We start from the raw sequence: 12,083 nt of genomic DNA, 5'->3' as shown, positions 1-12,083 counted from the left end.
TGCTAATCCATTCCATCCATCAGATCCATCTATCTATCCTTTATCTTTCTTTCCTCCCTTCTGTCTATATGTCTGTCTATATCTATCTATCTATCTATCTATCTATCCTATACTAATCTATCTATCTATTCTAATCTATGCATATCTGAATCTATCTATCTATCTATCTATCTATCTAATCTATCTATCTATCTATCTATTATCTATCTATCTTTATATATCTTACTCTATCTACTCATCTATCTTATCTATTCTATCTTTCTATTCTATCTATCTATCTATCTATCTATCTCTATCTATCTATCTATCTATTACTATACTATCTACTCTATCTATGCTGTATGTGCGGTCAAACTTCATCGTATCATTCACTGCGATGCTGATGCAGTAAGAAACTTATATCACTATAAATGGAACTACTAGTTTATGTTGATTCAGAATAGATTGAAATTGAGAGGCCTTTATTTAAACGCCTGAGTGATGGTATAGAAACTGCGCATATGATATATATAGTATATATATGTGCTCCGTTTATAGAAGATGCGTGAGCGAAACATTGTGTGGTTATCAGCGGGTTTACGAAAATAGCCTTGGCTTCCAGCCGCGACATGTCTGCCACTGAAACGGTTTGAGCACAACCAAAATAAAAGGTTTACAGTTCTTAAGCTAAGCAAATCTCGAAAATGACGGTTAATTAATAGGCATATAACACAGCGCGCGCCACCTGTCCAGGACGTGACCTGCGAAACAACAAAGGACGTACCAAACAGAGGCTTTTCCTGGCAAAAATGTGTAGCCATAACACAGAGGGGCCACTGTGGATTATTTTCGATCGTTGTAACGCGGAAACCCAGAGGCGAGGGGCGGCATACATTATATTATGCGACTAACGTGGCTCCTGTGCGGGCGAGCAGCCTCATTCTCCGCGTGTGTTCATTGCTATATTGACGATCATTGTGCAAGTTGAGGACATCTTATGGCGTAGGCCCATATATAACGCCAACACACACATCAACATCACACACAACCACACACACAACACAAACACACACACACACACCCACACACACACACAAACGACACACACACACATATATATATATTGTTGAAAAATTCGTTAGGCTAATCGATAGCGCACCATTGAAAACTCGTTCTTATTGCAACGTTATGATATATATCCTTACTGTCGCAAAATTATGATAGAATGATAACATATCTGCGTGGAGAATTGAAATGAACGCGTAAAACGCAAACGATATAACCTATAAATCTCTCTCATCGTTTCACTCACTTCTCTCTCGATATTATACATATTATATTATACAGTAGTTTTACAATAATATATATTTTGTGTGTGTCATGCGGTGTGTGTGTGTGTGTGTGTTGTGGTGTGCGCGTCGGTGCAGTCCGGTTTGGCGTGTCTGCGGTCTGCGTGTGCGTCATGCGTGTGCGTGCATTTGTGGTTGTGCGTACTGCGTGTGCGTGGTGCGTGTGGCGTTGTGCTGTGGCGTGTGCGTGTCGCGTGTGCGTGTGCGTGGGTGTGCGTGTGCGCTTGTGGTGTGCGTGTGCGTGTCGCGTGTGCTGTGGGTGCGTGTCTGCGTGTGCAGTGTGTGTGTGTGTGTGGTGTGTGTTCTCTCTCTCTCTTTCTCATCTCTTCTCTCTCGCCTCTCTCTCTCTCTCTCTCCCATCTCGTCTCTCGTCTCCTCTCTCTCATCTCTATCTCTCTCTTCTCTCTTCTCTTCTCTCTCTCTCTCTCTCATCTCCTCTCTCTCTCTGCTCCTCTTCTCCTCTCACTTTCTCTCTTCTCTCTCTCTCTCTCGTCTTTCTTACTCTCTCCCTATGCTCTCATTCTCTGCCTTCGCTCATCGCTCTCTCTCTTCTCTCTCTTCGTCTCCTCTTCTCTCTTCTCTCTCTCTCATCCCTCTCTTCTCTCTCTCTCTCATCTCTCTCTCTCTCTATCTCTCTCTCTTCGTTCTCTCTCTCTCTCTCTCTTTCTCTAGTCAAGATCTACAAGTCGCATATCGAATAACCAGTTACGTATACATTCATTCAGGTGCGAGCCATTTTCCCATCAGATTACAATCAAAAACTGCGCGGCGCGTGGGAAAACCGACTAGCCGAACGAAATGCAAACATAATTTATATTGCCGCGATATAATCAGGAGTTAGACGTTGATGATAACTATATAGATGGTGGGATTATAACGGCTCAGCGAGCACCGTCTACCCATGAACGAGAGGCGGAGTTACATGACCGTGATACATATACGCAAAAAGCGGCCGTGATGCATTGACCGTTACCGTGAAAGAGGAGTTTCACCAGAAATCTGCCAGGTACCCTATCTACTTACACATGCACACACACACCCTCACCCAATATCTCACTCTTCTGTCGCTCTCTTTTTCTCTCCCTACGCACGCACACACGCGCGCACGCACACACACACACACACACACACACACACACACACACACACACACACACACACACACACACACACACATATATATATATATATATGTATATATATATATATCAAGAGCTAATAAATATTATTAGCTCTTGATTTATTAGCTCTTGATATAATTATATATATATAGTACGCTAATTACCTCCGCCAAGGGGTTGGCAGGAGGTTATGTTTTCACCGGCGTGTGTTTGTTGGTTTGGGCGTTTGTGCGTGTACAGCCTAACTGAAAAAGTTATGGACGGATTGTCATAAAATTTTCACGATAGGTCACAAATGGGCTAACTTAGAATTGATTCGATTTTCGTGGTGATCCGGATCATTAATTAATTACTTAATAAAATTTTCAGGATAGGTCAGAAATGGGGTAACTTAGAATTTATTACATTTTGGTGGTGATCCGCATCCAATTAATTAATTTATTAAATTTTCAGGATAGGTCAGAAATGGGCCAACTTCGAATTGATGACATTTTGGCCGTGATCCGAATCCAATTAATTATTTAATTAATTAATTAATTAAATTTTTCCCACAGTGAGAGAATTGAGCTGCCTTGGCGGAGGTCTGCGCTCTCCGAGTGCTCTAGTTACTATATATATTTATATACATATGTTCGGGTAAGCAGGGTTTGTATAATAGCGATCCCAACCTGGCATAGCGAAACATGTGAAATGACTGAATAATAGATTATTGGTACAGAATCGCCAGTTCTCATTAAATAAATAATATGCCTACATTGCTCCTGTAAGGCATGCACTATCTAGAGACTTCGTGGGGAGCACATACCGGCGCCAATCACACAGAAAACACCGTGCATGTGCGTGCGCGCGCGTGCTTGTTTGCATGTTTGCATGTGACGAAAATCCTACGGCCCAAAATTTCGATGTGGGTATATGATCGATTAGATAACCGCCACTGTATACCGTGCAAGAGGACACATATTCTTCAAGGTACACCTAATTCTTATCAGCAGCTGTATTATACACGTTACGTTTATAAATATATACGATACTTTATCCAAATAGGAAAGAAATTCGAAGAAATGCAGCTTAATGTATATGGTATCTCGGTGAATCGTATCTACGGAGCAAGTACGTAGTTATCGTTCCTCATTTTACCGGATAGATAATTGTCTGTTCAGTGCATTAAGTGCATTCATGCCACGAGGTGAGTAGTGGTCTGGAATTCAAAATCATCATGATTTATGAAAGTAATCACAACGCGATGACAGTTTAACACGCGACTATGAACCACGAAGTGAATTTTGCTTTAGAATGTTAAACGAATAAATGACAAAGAAATGTCAGGAGGAAAATGTTCCAGAAAGCCACACCGAGTTTTAAAATAATAGCCTTTTCATGAATGTTATTTTATATATTATTTTGCGTTTACAAAACGAAACGAATAAGAACTCACAAAGGTCGTTTTCATACGAATATCGTGTATTAACGAATAACAGATATGACAATTACAACTGAATAACCTGCAAAACCAACCGCAGGGGGGACATGACAATTGCCTATAATCTAGTAAAAAGCAAGACAGGGTAACGTTCACACAGTCGTTTGTACTTATATTAAGGTGAATATGCACGGAAAGGGCATGAAGAGTACACGAGCATAGAGTCACACGCTGGGTCCCACGTGCACAACCCATTGGTCGAGGTGCACAACAGAAGTATACACACATACAGGCACACTGGTTCAAAGCAGAACGAAATACCAAATTTTTCATACCAAATAAATAGTAAGCACGAATTTAGCTCACAGTAACGCGAGGAGTTAGTGTAGCAATAATTAACAACTAATGAAAGGCGAATGGAGGAATCATTGCTTTTTATTGAATAATATTTTTATGAGTTACTCATAAAATCTAATGTGAAATAGCTATGCTTAAAACTATAACGGTATATTGCCATATGACAATATAACATAAAAAGTACCCGTTGAGGATAATTTCATTACTGAAGGTAGGTATTCCATCTAATACTTCCTCCATGGTTTCTGCAGCCTTATATCGTGCAGCACGACAAAGGCAAAGGTTCTGATACCTGATGGACAAAATTATTTACAATTTCGAATAGTAACAACCACTTGGCCTGATGCGTTTCTATAATGCTTCACTCCGGGGTTTAGACGGAAATGCATTTCTACACTCTTGTATAAAAATGTGTAAATTTGATTACTGACGGTATCACAGATATCTAACCCATTACAAATAAAATAACAATACTGATCACGTTAGCAAAGTTCTTCTGCCTTCTTACAGAACACTCGCATAGCATCTCTTGTGAGCAGGTACTCTTGTGTATCTTTCTTGTGCAACCACTCTTTACAAAGAATGCATTACTGACAGTAGCAAGCAGGGATGACTCGCCAGCTACTATGGCCGACTACACCCAGCATCAAGTGATTGCCATCACATCGACGTAACCCTTAACCTCGTGTCCTTCACGATTCCAAGGCATACTACTCGATAGTCGCTGACAATCTTCACTAAGGTTGTTAGCTAGACATTACATGCCACTATATGCAGGCCCGCCTCCACCCTCCGGACACACCCAGTTAATGTTCTGGCTAGGGTCCTTGATATCACACGTCTTGCAGTGGATGCAGTTCTGTGCATTGATCTGCAGCCTCATGCCCTTGCCATCCTCTGTGGGAACATACTCATAAACACCTGCAAAGACATGCAGAAATAACTCATCTGTGCATCGTAACGGCTCATCTGTATATCGTAACATAAGAAATAACCGATGTGTTATATATCTCAGAATTCACATGTATGATCTGGTGCTTGTCTGCAAACAGATCAAGAAATAAGTCTTGCATAAGCACATGCAGCACAGTGCATCCATACAACACCCTGTTGCATAATTACAACTGTTTCCAAGACATAGTTTGTCAATCTATCACTAACTTTCGTTTAGCCAAAATTTATTTTAGCAATTTCCCTCCAACAGATATGACATAATCATGTATAAATATATGTAATATATAGCAGAAAATTGCCTCCACTTGGGAACGAGAACCTCCTTGCACTACTAATATGTAAGAGGTAGTTAGTCGCTGTATGGCTGTTAGTATGGCTATAATTAACGAATGCTGGCTGTGCGTGCGTGCGAGCATTACCAGCAGGGCAGAAATGTTGCTCTGGCCCGTCGAAAACAGCGAGGTTGTGCTCGACAGGCTTAGAGTCATCTAGCAAAGTCAGGTGAGCCGGCTGGTCGTGATCGTGGTTGGTTCCCGTGAGCGCCACTGAGCTCAGCAAGTCGAAACTCAACTTGTTATCGGGCTTGGGGTACTCGATCGGCTTACACTCCGCAGCTGGCTTCAAATGCGATGAGTCAATGCCACCTGGTGTGCAAAACGTGGTTGTTCATTGAGTGAGTTAATTAGCATTGAGCACTGCGTTCGGGCAGATCGCCACATGCGCGATGTGTACAATTACCTGCTCAAGATTATATAATAACGAGTGCAGAATGCAAGTTGTGTATGAACACTACACTCAACAATTCAGAGCAGGTAATCAAGCAAATTTCGAACACGAGTATTATTGCTACAGCAACTGCAACGGCGTAAAATCCATGGACAGCATTTCTCTCATTCAGAGGGCGTACATGATTATTCAGTGTAAAGTCACTGCACAATACACAACTCGGGGGCATATCGGTGGTAAAGCTGACATACCGTGGTTGAGAGTCCATGGCTCTTTGCCCCTAAACAGGAAGTAGATTGTGCCCGTATACAGGATGGAGCCCCAAATTCCGAGAAAATTGTGGGCAGCCGGCCGTATGTTCCGCACTGATTTCATCTCCTGCCACACCCAGCTGTTCTGGATGAGCTCTTGATAGCTTGATGGCTCCGGAGCTGTCGAGAGAGAAGACTGCAACTGACGAAAACGGGCAAGCACAAGAACACGAGTGACCAGCAAACAGAGGTAAGCGATTTCAAGGTAAGCGATAGCGTTGCTTGTCTCATGACTGAGAACAGTGCACACTAACCTATTGTGTTGGACTGGGTGTTCTCTTGGTTCAGCGTTTCGAAGACAGACTCGGCAGCTAACATGCCACTCTTCATGGCAGTATGGGTGCCCTTGATTTTTGGCACGTTGACGAAACCTGGTAGGCATCCTATCAGGCATCCACCCGGAAAAGTTAACTTTGGTATTGACTGAAATACGTGGCAAGCAAACAGTCTAATCAGCCACATTCACGTGATAGTGTGCTAAAAGATATTTTGTTCATCGACAATGCTTGCCACTTCCTAATATAGTATTTTTACAGCTTCCCGTCATAAAGACTTATCAGCCTTGATTCAAGATTGACATAACGATATTCAACGTGTCGGGTAAGATCATTTCATCGAATGCACTATACTGTAGTACAAGTAACTTGTGGCTATAAGCACTTTATCGATAAAAAGGCATTGAAAATTTGAACAAATATGGAAAAAGAGAAATGATATAAGAATGCTGACTCACCAATTTCAACACACGATTAAATCAACACACAGGATTTTGACAGAAAAAACATTTGCATGCCAACAACGTCCCACTCTACGAGTAATCTCAGCAATCGACAAATCTAACAAATCTACATTGTTATCCAAGACTAGATCTTCTGCAGTGCCACATTCAGTAATCGACGACGAGCATGAGCCAACAGTCTCAGGGAATGAGTTGGGAGCTTGTAGCTGGTTGCATAATAGCTTGATCCATGATTAGTTACCACACACAATCTCCACACGTGCAAACTGCCACCAACCTGGAAGCCGCCTTCGTTCAGTGCTCGGGCTCCGTAGCTCAGTCGTGTACCACCCTCGAAGGTCTGTCTGATGTACGGATGCGTCTTGTAACGTTGGAACTCCTTGAACGGACTCAGATAGGGGTTTTTGTAGTCGAGACCAACCACAAATCCCACGGCAACCAGTGGAGCCCCCTCGTCAAGGTGGTAGATGAAGGATCCGCCATATGTGAAGCGATCCTGTGAGACACAGTAGCACAGTAACCTTGTAACATGGGTCAGTAATGCAAGTAAAACAACATTACACAGTAATATTTCGAAGAACTATCATCATTCACACACTCCCGCCCCCTCCCTCCCTCTCACTCTTTTTCCTATCCTACCCTCTGCCCGCCCCTTTTTCCTTCTCTCCCCATATTCCCCTTTCACCATCTCCCTTTTGCTAATTAACTCGATAACTATACAGCTAAGATGGTTCCCTGTCCATTGCAATTATCAGCAAGCTAGCTTTACAAACCGATAGCCGTGCATGGTGATGGCAGTTACTCAATGCAAATCGCCAAACCAACCTCCTATAAAGACGCGCACGCAAGCGTTTGTACCAGTGGCCAGCCGAGACTGTGCTCCACCAGGCCTGGGCGATGCCGCGACGGCTCCACCTCCCACAGCTCCTTGAAGCCGATGGCGTAGGTCTGCGGCTGACAGTTGGCTCGCAGGTTGAACGTCTTGTACAGCTGCTTGCCTAGGTGTCCATGGCAACCCTCGGCAAACATTGTGATGCCCGCATGCAGCTCCATGCCTCGCTCGAACGTCTCCTACGATGAGAAACATAGAGATTCACGTGTAAATACTGAAAGTATGAAATAAATTTCATTTGATTCACATGGTTAAAACCTGCAATTTAAATGGCCATCTTACTATGTGATTGCTCGTCTTAGTGTGTTCTACATCACGGCCATAAGAATAAACGTCGCGACTCGTATGTGAAGGCCAAATACTTTTGCTAATTTGTTTCGCGATTCTGCTAGATCCCGAATCTTTGTCCATTTACAAGTTAATCTTATGGGTTGATACTGTCCTGTACTTGGTATTTACACTTAATCCAATCATACATTGGTTAGGTGTCAGAGCTATTAGATAGTGCTGTCAGCTACCGTTCTTGTACTAGCAGTAATTTGTATTTCTAAACTTGAGATTTTATTTTGTTCGTATATTGTAATGAAATTTGTATTCTGTGACAATCGTTTGCGTTTACTGGTGGTGTCAAGAATAAAGGCATTACAATGTATATGATTGTGTTGAGTGGTATTATAGGTTTTGGAAAAAAACTGTTTTTGCCTTATTGCATGTTATCAAGAGTGCATAATAGAGTGCAAGAGTGCATAGAGTACAAGAGTGCATAATCTCTATTATGCACTCTTGATGTTATTTAAGGTTAATACCCACGCTTACCTTGGGTGAACCATCTTTAGCTATGCCGACATCGGCTGTTGCAATTCCTTTCACACTCCCATCTTCATGAAACAAAACCTACGGAAGACGTAAATATAGAATGTTACAATAGTCCTCAGCACTAGCAGAACGAGTTTTCAATAAAAAATTATAAACAACTTTTCACCAACCAACCGTGTCTATATTATCTCGCGTTGTTCACGACTATAATGGCTAGTTTCATTTAAAATCTCACACAATTCAGCCACTGGGCAAACTACAAGCTTTCAACATAACCTTGACTAAATTTAGCCCGGAACATTGTGAATGCTCGTAATACCGACATGGCCCTACCTCTGCAGCAGGGCTCCCAGGGTAGATCTCAACACCAAGCTCCTCAGCCTGCTCTCCAAGCCACTGCACCAAGTTGCCAAGACGGATCACATAGTTACCATGGTTAGACATAGGAAGACCTGCAGCAGCAAACGGCTGCTGTACAGCACACTACACCTGTATCACTATGCATCGTTAATCGGCATCCCAACGCATGCAAGTACTATTATACTATTCCTGTTACAATACTGATATACGTACTTTGAATTTTTGCACCAAGTATTTTTTCACGACCTCTCCAAAAGATCTCATGCAAGCACTACCATTCCTGTTCACTTTAACATATTTATATTTTTCGATAATGCACTACCACTGCCACCCATAGTTACTTCTGGCCTGGTTAAAAGGAACCTCGCATGCAACTACCATCACTCACCTGGTATGACAGGGACTGGTATCCGCCCCGTCTCTGTCAACACACTGAACTTATCTTCTTTCACAGGTGTATGCAACGGTGCCTGCCACATGTGACAATAACAAGGTTACAGCGTGATTGTCAAACTGCTAATCACCTTGAAAGACTAGCAGTAAAAAAAATGCATGAAAATAAACTGATATGCATAAATTAACCGAGACCAATTGGCTGTTCTCTACAAAGTGATGAACAGAGGTGTGGAAGAGAGCTTTTTAAAATAAGAAACTACAGTCAAATTACTCATCACCTTCATGAAAGGTAGAAGAACTAATGAAATTATCCATAACATACAGCAGATATTTTTTTTTAAGTTTAAATGCTTTTAGTTATTTTTCATTTATAGTAAACAGAAAAAATGGCCGTAACTCTAACCGAACATGACATGCCGATGTAAAATACTACTGCAGCCTAGACTACTAAGTTCAGATAAAATATTAGGCTAGTGATATATTGTTCATCTTACCCCTTTCTCCTTCCAATCAGGAATGAGTTCGTTCAGTGAATTCGGCTGAAAGACGTTCCCTGACAAGATGTGCCCACCTGCAATATTTCACATTCGTATGAAAATCTCACTTTACAGCAATGGCCATGATTCCATTAACAACATTAAATAAGCTAAAGGCAAAGAAATAACAGATACCATCATCCGAACTGTAATTATATAGAGGAGTTCCGTGTAATTATTCTCAATCTAGCTAGCTAGTTTTTACACATAAGCCAAAACATTTTCCATGACCTTTCTATGACCTTTTCAGTATTTCAAATTTCCATTTTCTATGACTGCGAGATTTTAGTTGAACATGATCTTTGCAACCCACACTGCCTAAACAAGCGATTAGGGAAGAAACCCGTGCATGGAGTAAATACCACTTCATCTCAGGCACGACAGACACGTATCCAATTTCAAACACTTTTTAGGTGCAAACATAATAACAGCCAATTCCCAGGATGTTTCAAGACCATGGCCTAGTTGTAGGACTTTAAAAGACCTGAAATATGACATTTCAAAATACCTGACCTTTCCAGTTTTTCTAGACACACAAACCCTGGATTTGTGTTAACTATCTCATAGATGAAATTCAGGAGGTATTATGAATGCACCAATTTTACTACATCTCTCTCTTCATATCATCTTCCCATCATCACAGGTCTGGCAACGGCTATATAAAACAGTAATCATTTACAGATTTATAGATGACATCAGAAGAGCATAACATGCACACACCTCAAGCTACAATATCAATATACTCAACAGGACTGCATATATATTAAGAGTAGATAATAGGAGAAGAGTATGACACCGTTTTAACAGCGTTTTGCATAGTTTTCAACTTGTAAATATTCTATCAATATGTGAATAAATATATTCAAACTTTACCTTGTTTTCGTCTATGATTCTCCCTTAATCATATGACACCACCAATTTACCTGAAAATCATATGTGTTCTTCAAAAAAGTTCTTTGAATACGACACGGTTTCACACAGTTTTCACAAATGAGCGCATGTTTTCGGCGCAAAACTATGCAAAACGCTGTTAAAACGGTGTCATACTCTTCTCTTATTATCTACTCTTGATATATATAGCCAATCCTAAACACATATACAGCTTAAGCACACAAGAAAGTTTAACTATTGCATGTTGGAGTGGAAGACAACAGATGTACCTATTTCTGCTGCTTTCTCTACTAGGCACACTCTGAACTCTTTGCCCGCATCGTTGGCAAGCTGCTTTAGTCGTATCGCAGCAGACATGCCTGCTGGTCCGCCACCAACAATCACTGCATCAAACTCATCCGAAACTCTCTCCATGTCCACATCTGTAACGATTGCAGCCGGTATGCCACACACGCATAGTAATCACACAATTAACGCGCGCGCGTTTTAAAGCTAATTTCTATACATTTACTACCATGTAAAACTCTGCACTGTAGCGTCAGAAAAGCAACAGATCCATATTTAGACATTTACCTTTCCATCGAGGGTCCTTGTCTCGTGGAATCACGCTGTAGTGGGTCGTGATCTTAGCAGGTAGTTTTTCGGACATACATCTCTGAAACTGCTTGAACACAGTATTCACTGCAAATGCAAGCAATACATTTAGTTACTCCTGCAATATGCTACACTATCACAACACTGCTCCACATAATTTTAATAACATTTGCATGAAATTAGACCCAGGTGATAATAGCGAGAAGACAAAGAGGATGACAGAGAGTACAATGAGTACACGCCATTTCATTCGGTAGCATACCGGTACTCTTGCTAACCCAACCACAATCAGTGGTGTATCCAGCATAGGGCGGAGCCGGCGTACGCCCCCCCCCAGTTTGCAGACCCAGAAAAAATATAATAGTGTTTTAAATCCTAAATTGTAGGGTTGAGTCTAGGGTTGAGATAGTGTCATCAGGCATCAGAATATGGCCCACAGTATGCCTCAGATTGCAGGAAAATGGCTTAAATATTTCAAAATTTCCTCGGGGAGCATGCCCCTAGACCCCATAGCGCTGGCGTGCCCGCGGCACGCAATGTTGCCTTTGGCAGCCCAGGTACATTCCCCCCCCCCCTGTTTATCCATTTCTGGATATCCCACTGACAATCAAAATATTTTTGTTTGAACACAAAATGTTCTTA

General features: G+C 41.6%; 1 protein-coding gene across 2 annotated transcripts in view; it reads right to left on the bottom strand.

Annotated features, from left to right (window-relative positions):
* Window positions 1-3,888: 3,888 nt before the first annotated feature.
* Window positions 3,889-12,083, bottom strand: part of LOC106811683 (electron transfer flavoprotein-ubiquinone oxidoreductase, mitochondrial-like) — a 10,878-nt gene continuing 2,683 nt past the window's right edge. For both annotated transcript variants that reach the window (XM_014815386.1, XM_014815387.1), the window contains exons 2-13: window positions 11,421-11,528; window positions 11,117-11,269; window positions 9,915-9,991; window positions 9,413-9,494; window positions 8,998-9,116; window positions 8,665-8,742; window positions 7,815-8,027; window positions 7,234-7,452; window positions 6,472-6,640; window positions 6,158-6,337; window positions 5,600-5,824; window positions 3,889-5,147 (exon numbers count right to left, since the gene is read on the bottom strand). In XM_014815386.1, coding sequence (XP_014670872.1) covers window positions 4,984-5,147; window positions 5,600-5,824; window positions 6,158-6,337; window positions 6,472-6,640; window positions 7,234-7,452; window positions 7,815-8,027; window positions 8,665-8,742; window positions 8,998-9,116; window positions 9,413-9,494; window positions 9,915-9,991; window positions 11,117-11,269; window positions 11,421-11,528 — 1,787 coding nt within the window. In that variant the 3' untranslated portion in view covers window positions 3,889-4,983. The remainder of the gene's footprint in view (window positions 5,148-5,599; window positions 5,825-6,157; window positions 6,338-6,471; window positions 6,641-7,233; window positions 7,453-7,814; window positions 8,028-8,664; window positions 8,743-8,997; window positions 9,117-9,412; window positions 9,495-9,914; window positions 9,992-11,116; window positions 11,270-11,420; window positions 11,529-12,083) is intronic.

This window comes from Priapulus caudatus, unplaced genomic scaffold (assembly GCF_000485595.1).
Source record: "Priapulus caudatus unplaced genomic scaffold, Priapulus_caudatus-5.0.1 Scaffold563, whole genome shotgun sequence".
Classification (NCBI taxonomy): domain Eukaryota; kingdom Metazoa; phylum Priapulida; class Priapulimorpha; order Priapulimorphida; family Priapulidae; genus Priapulus; species Priapulus caudatus.
This window is presented reverse-complemented; position numbering and strand designations above follow the sequence as displayed.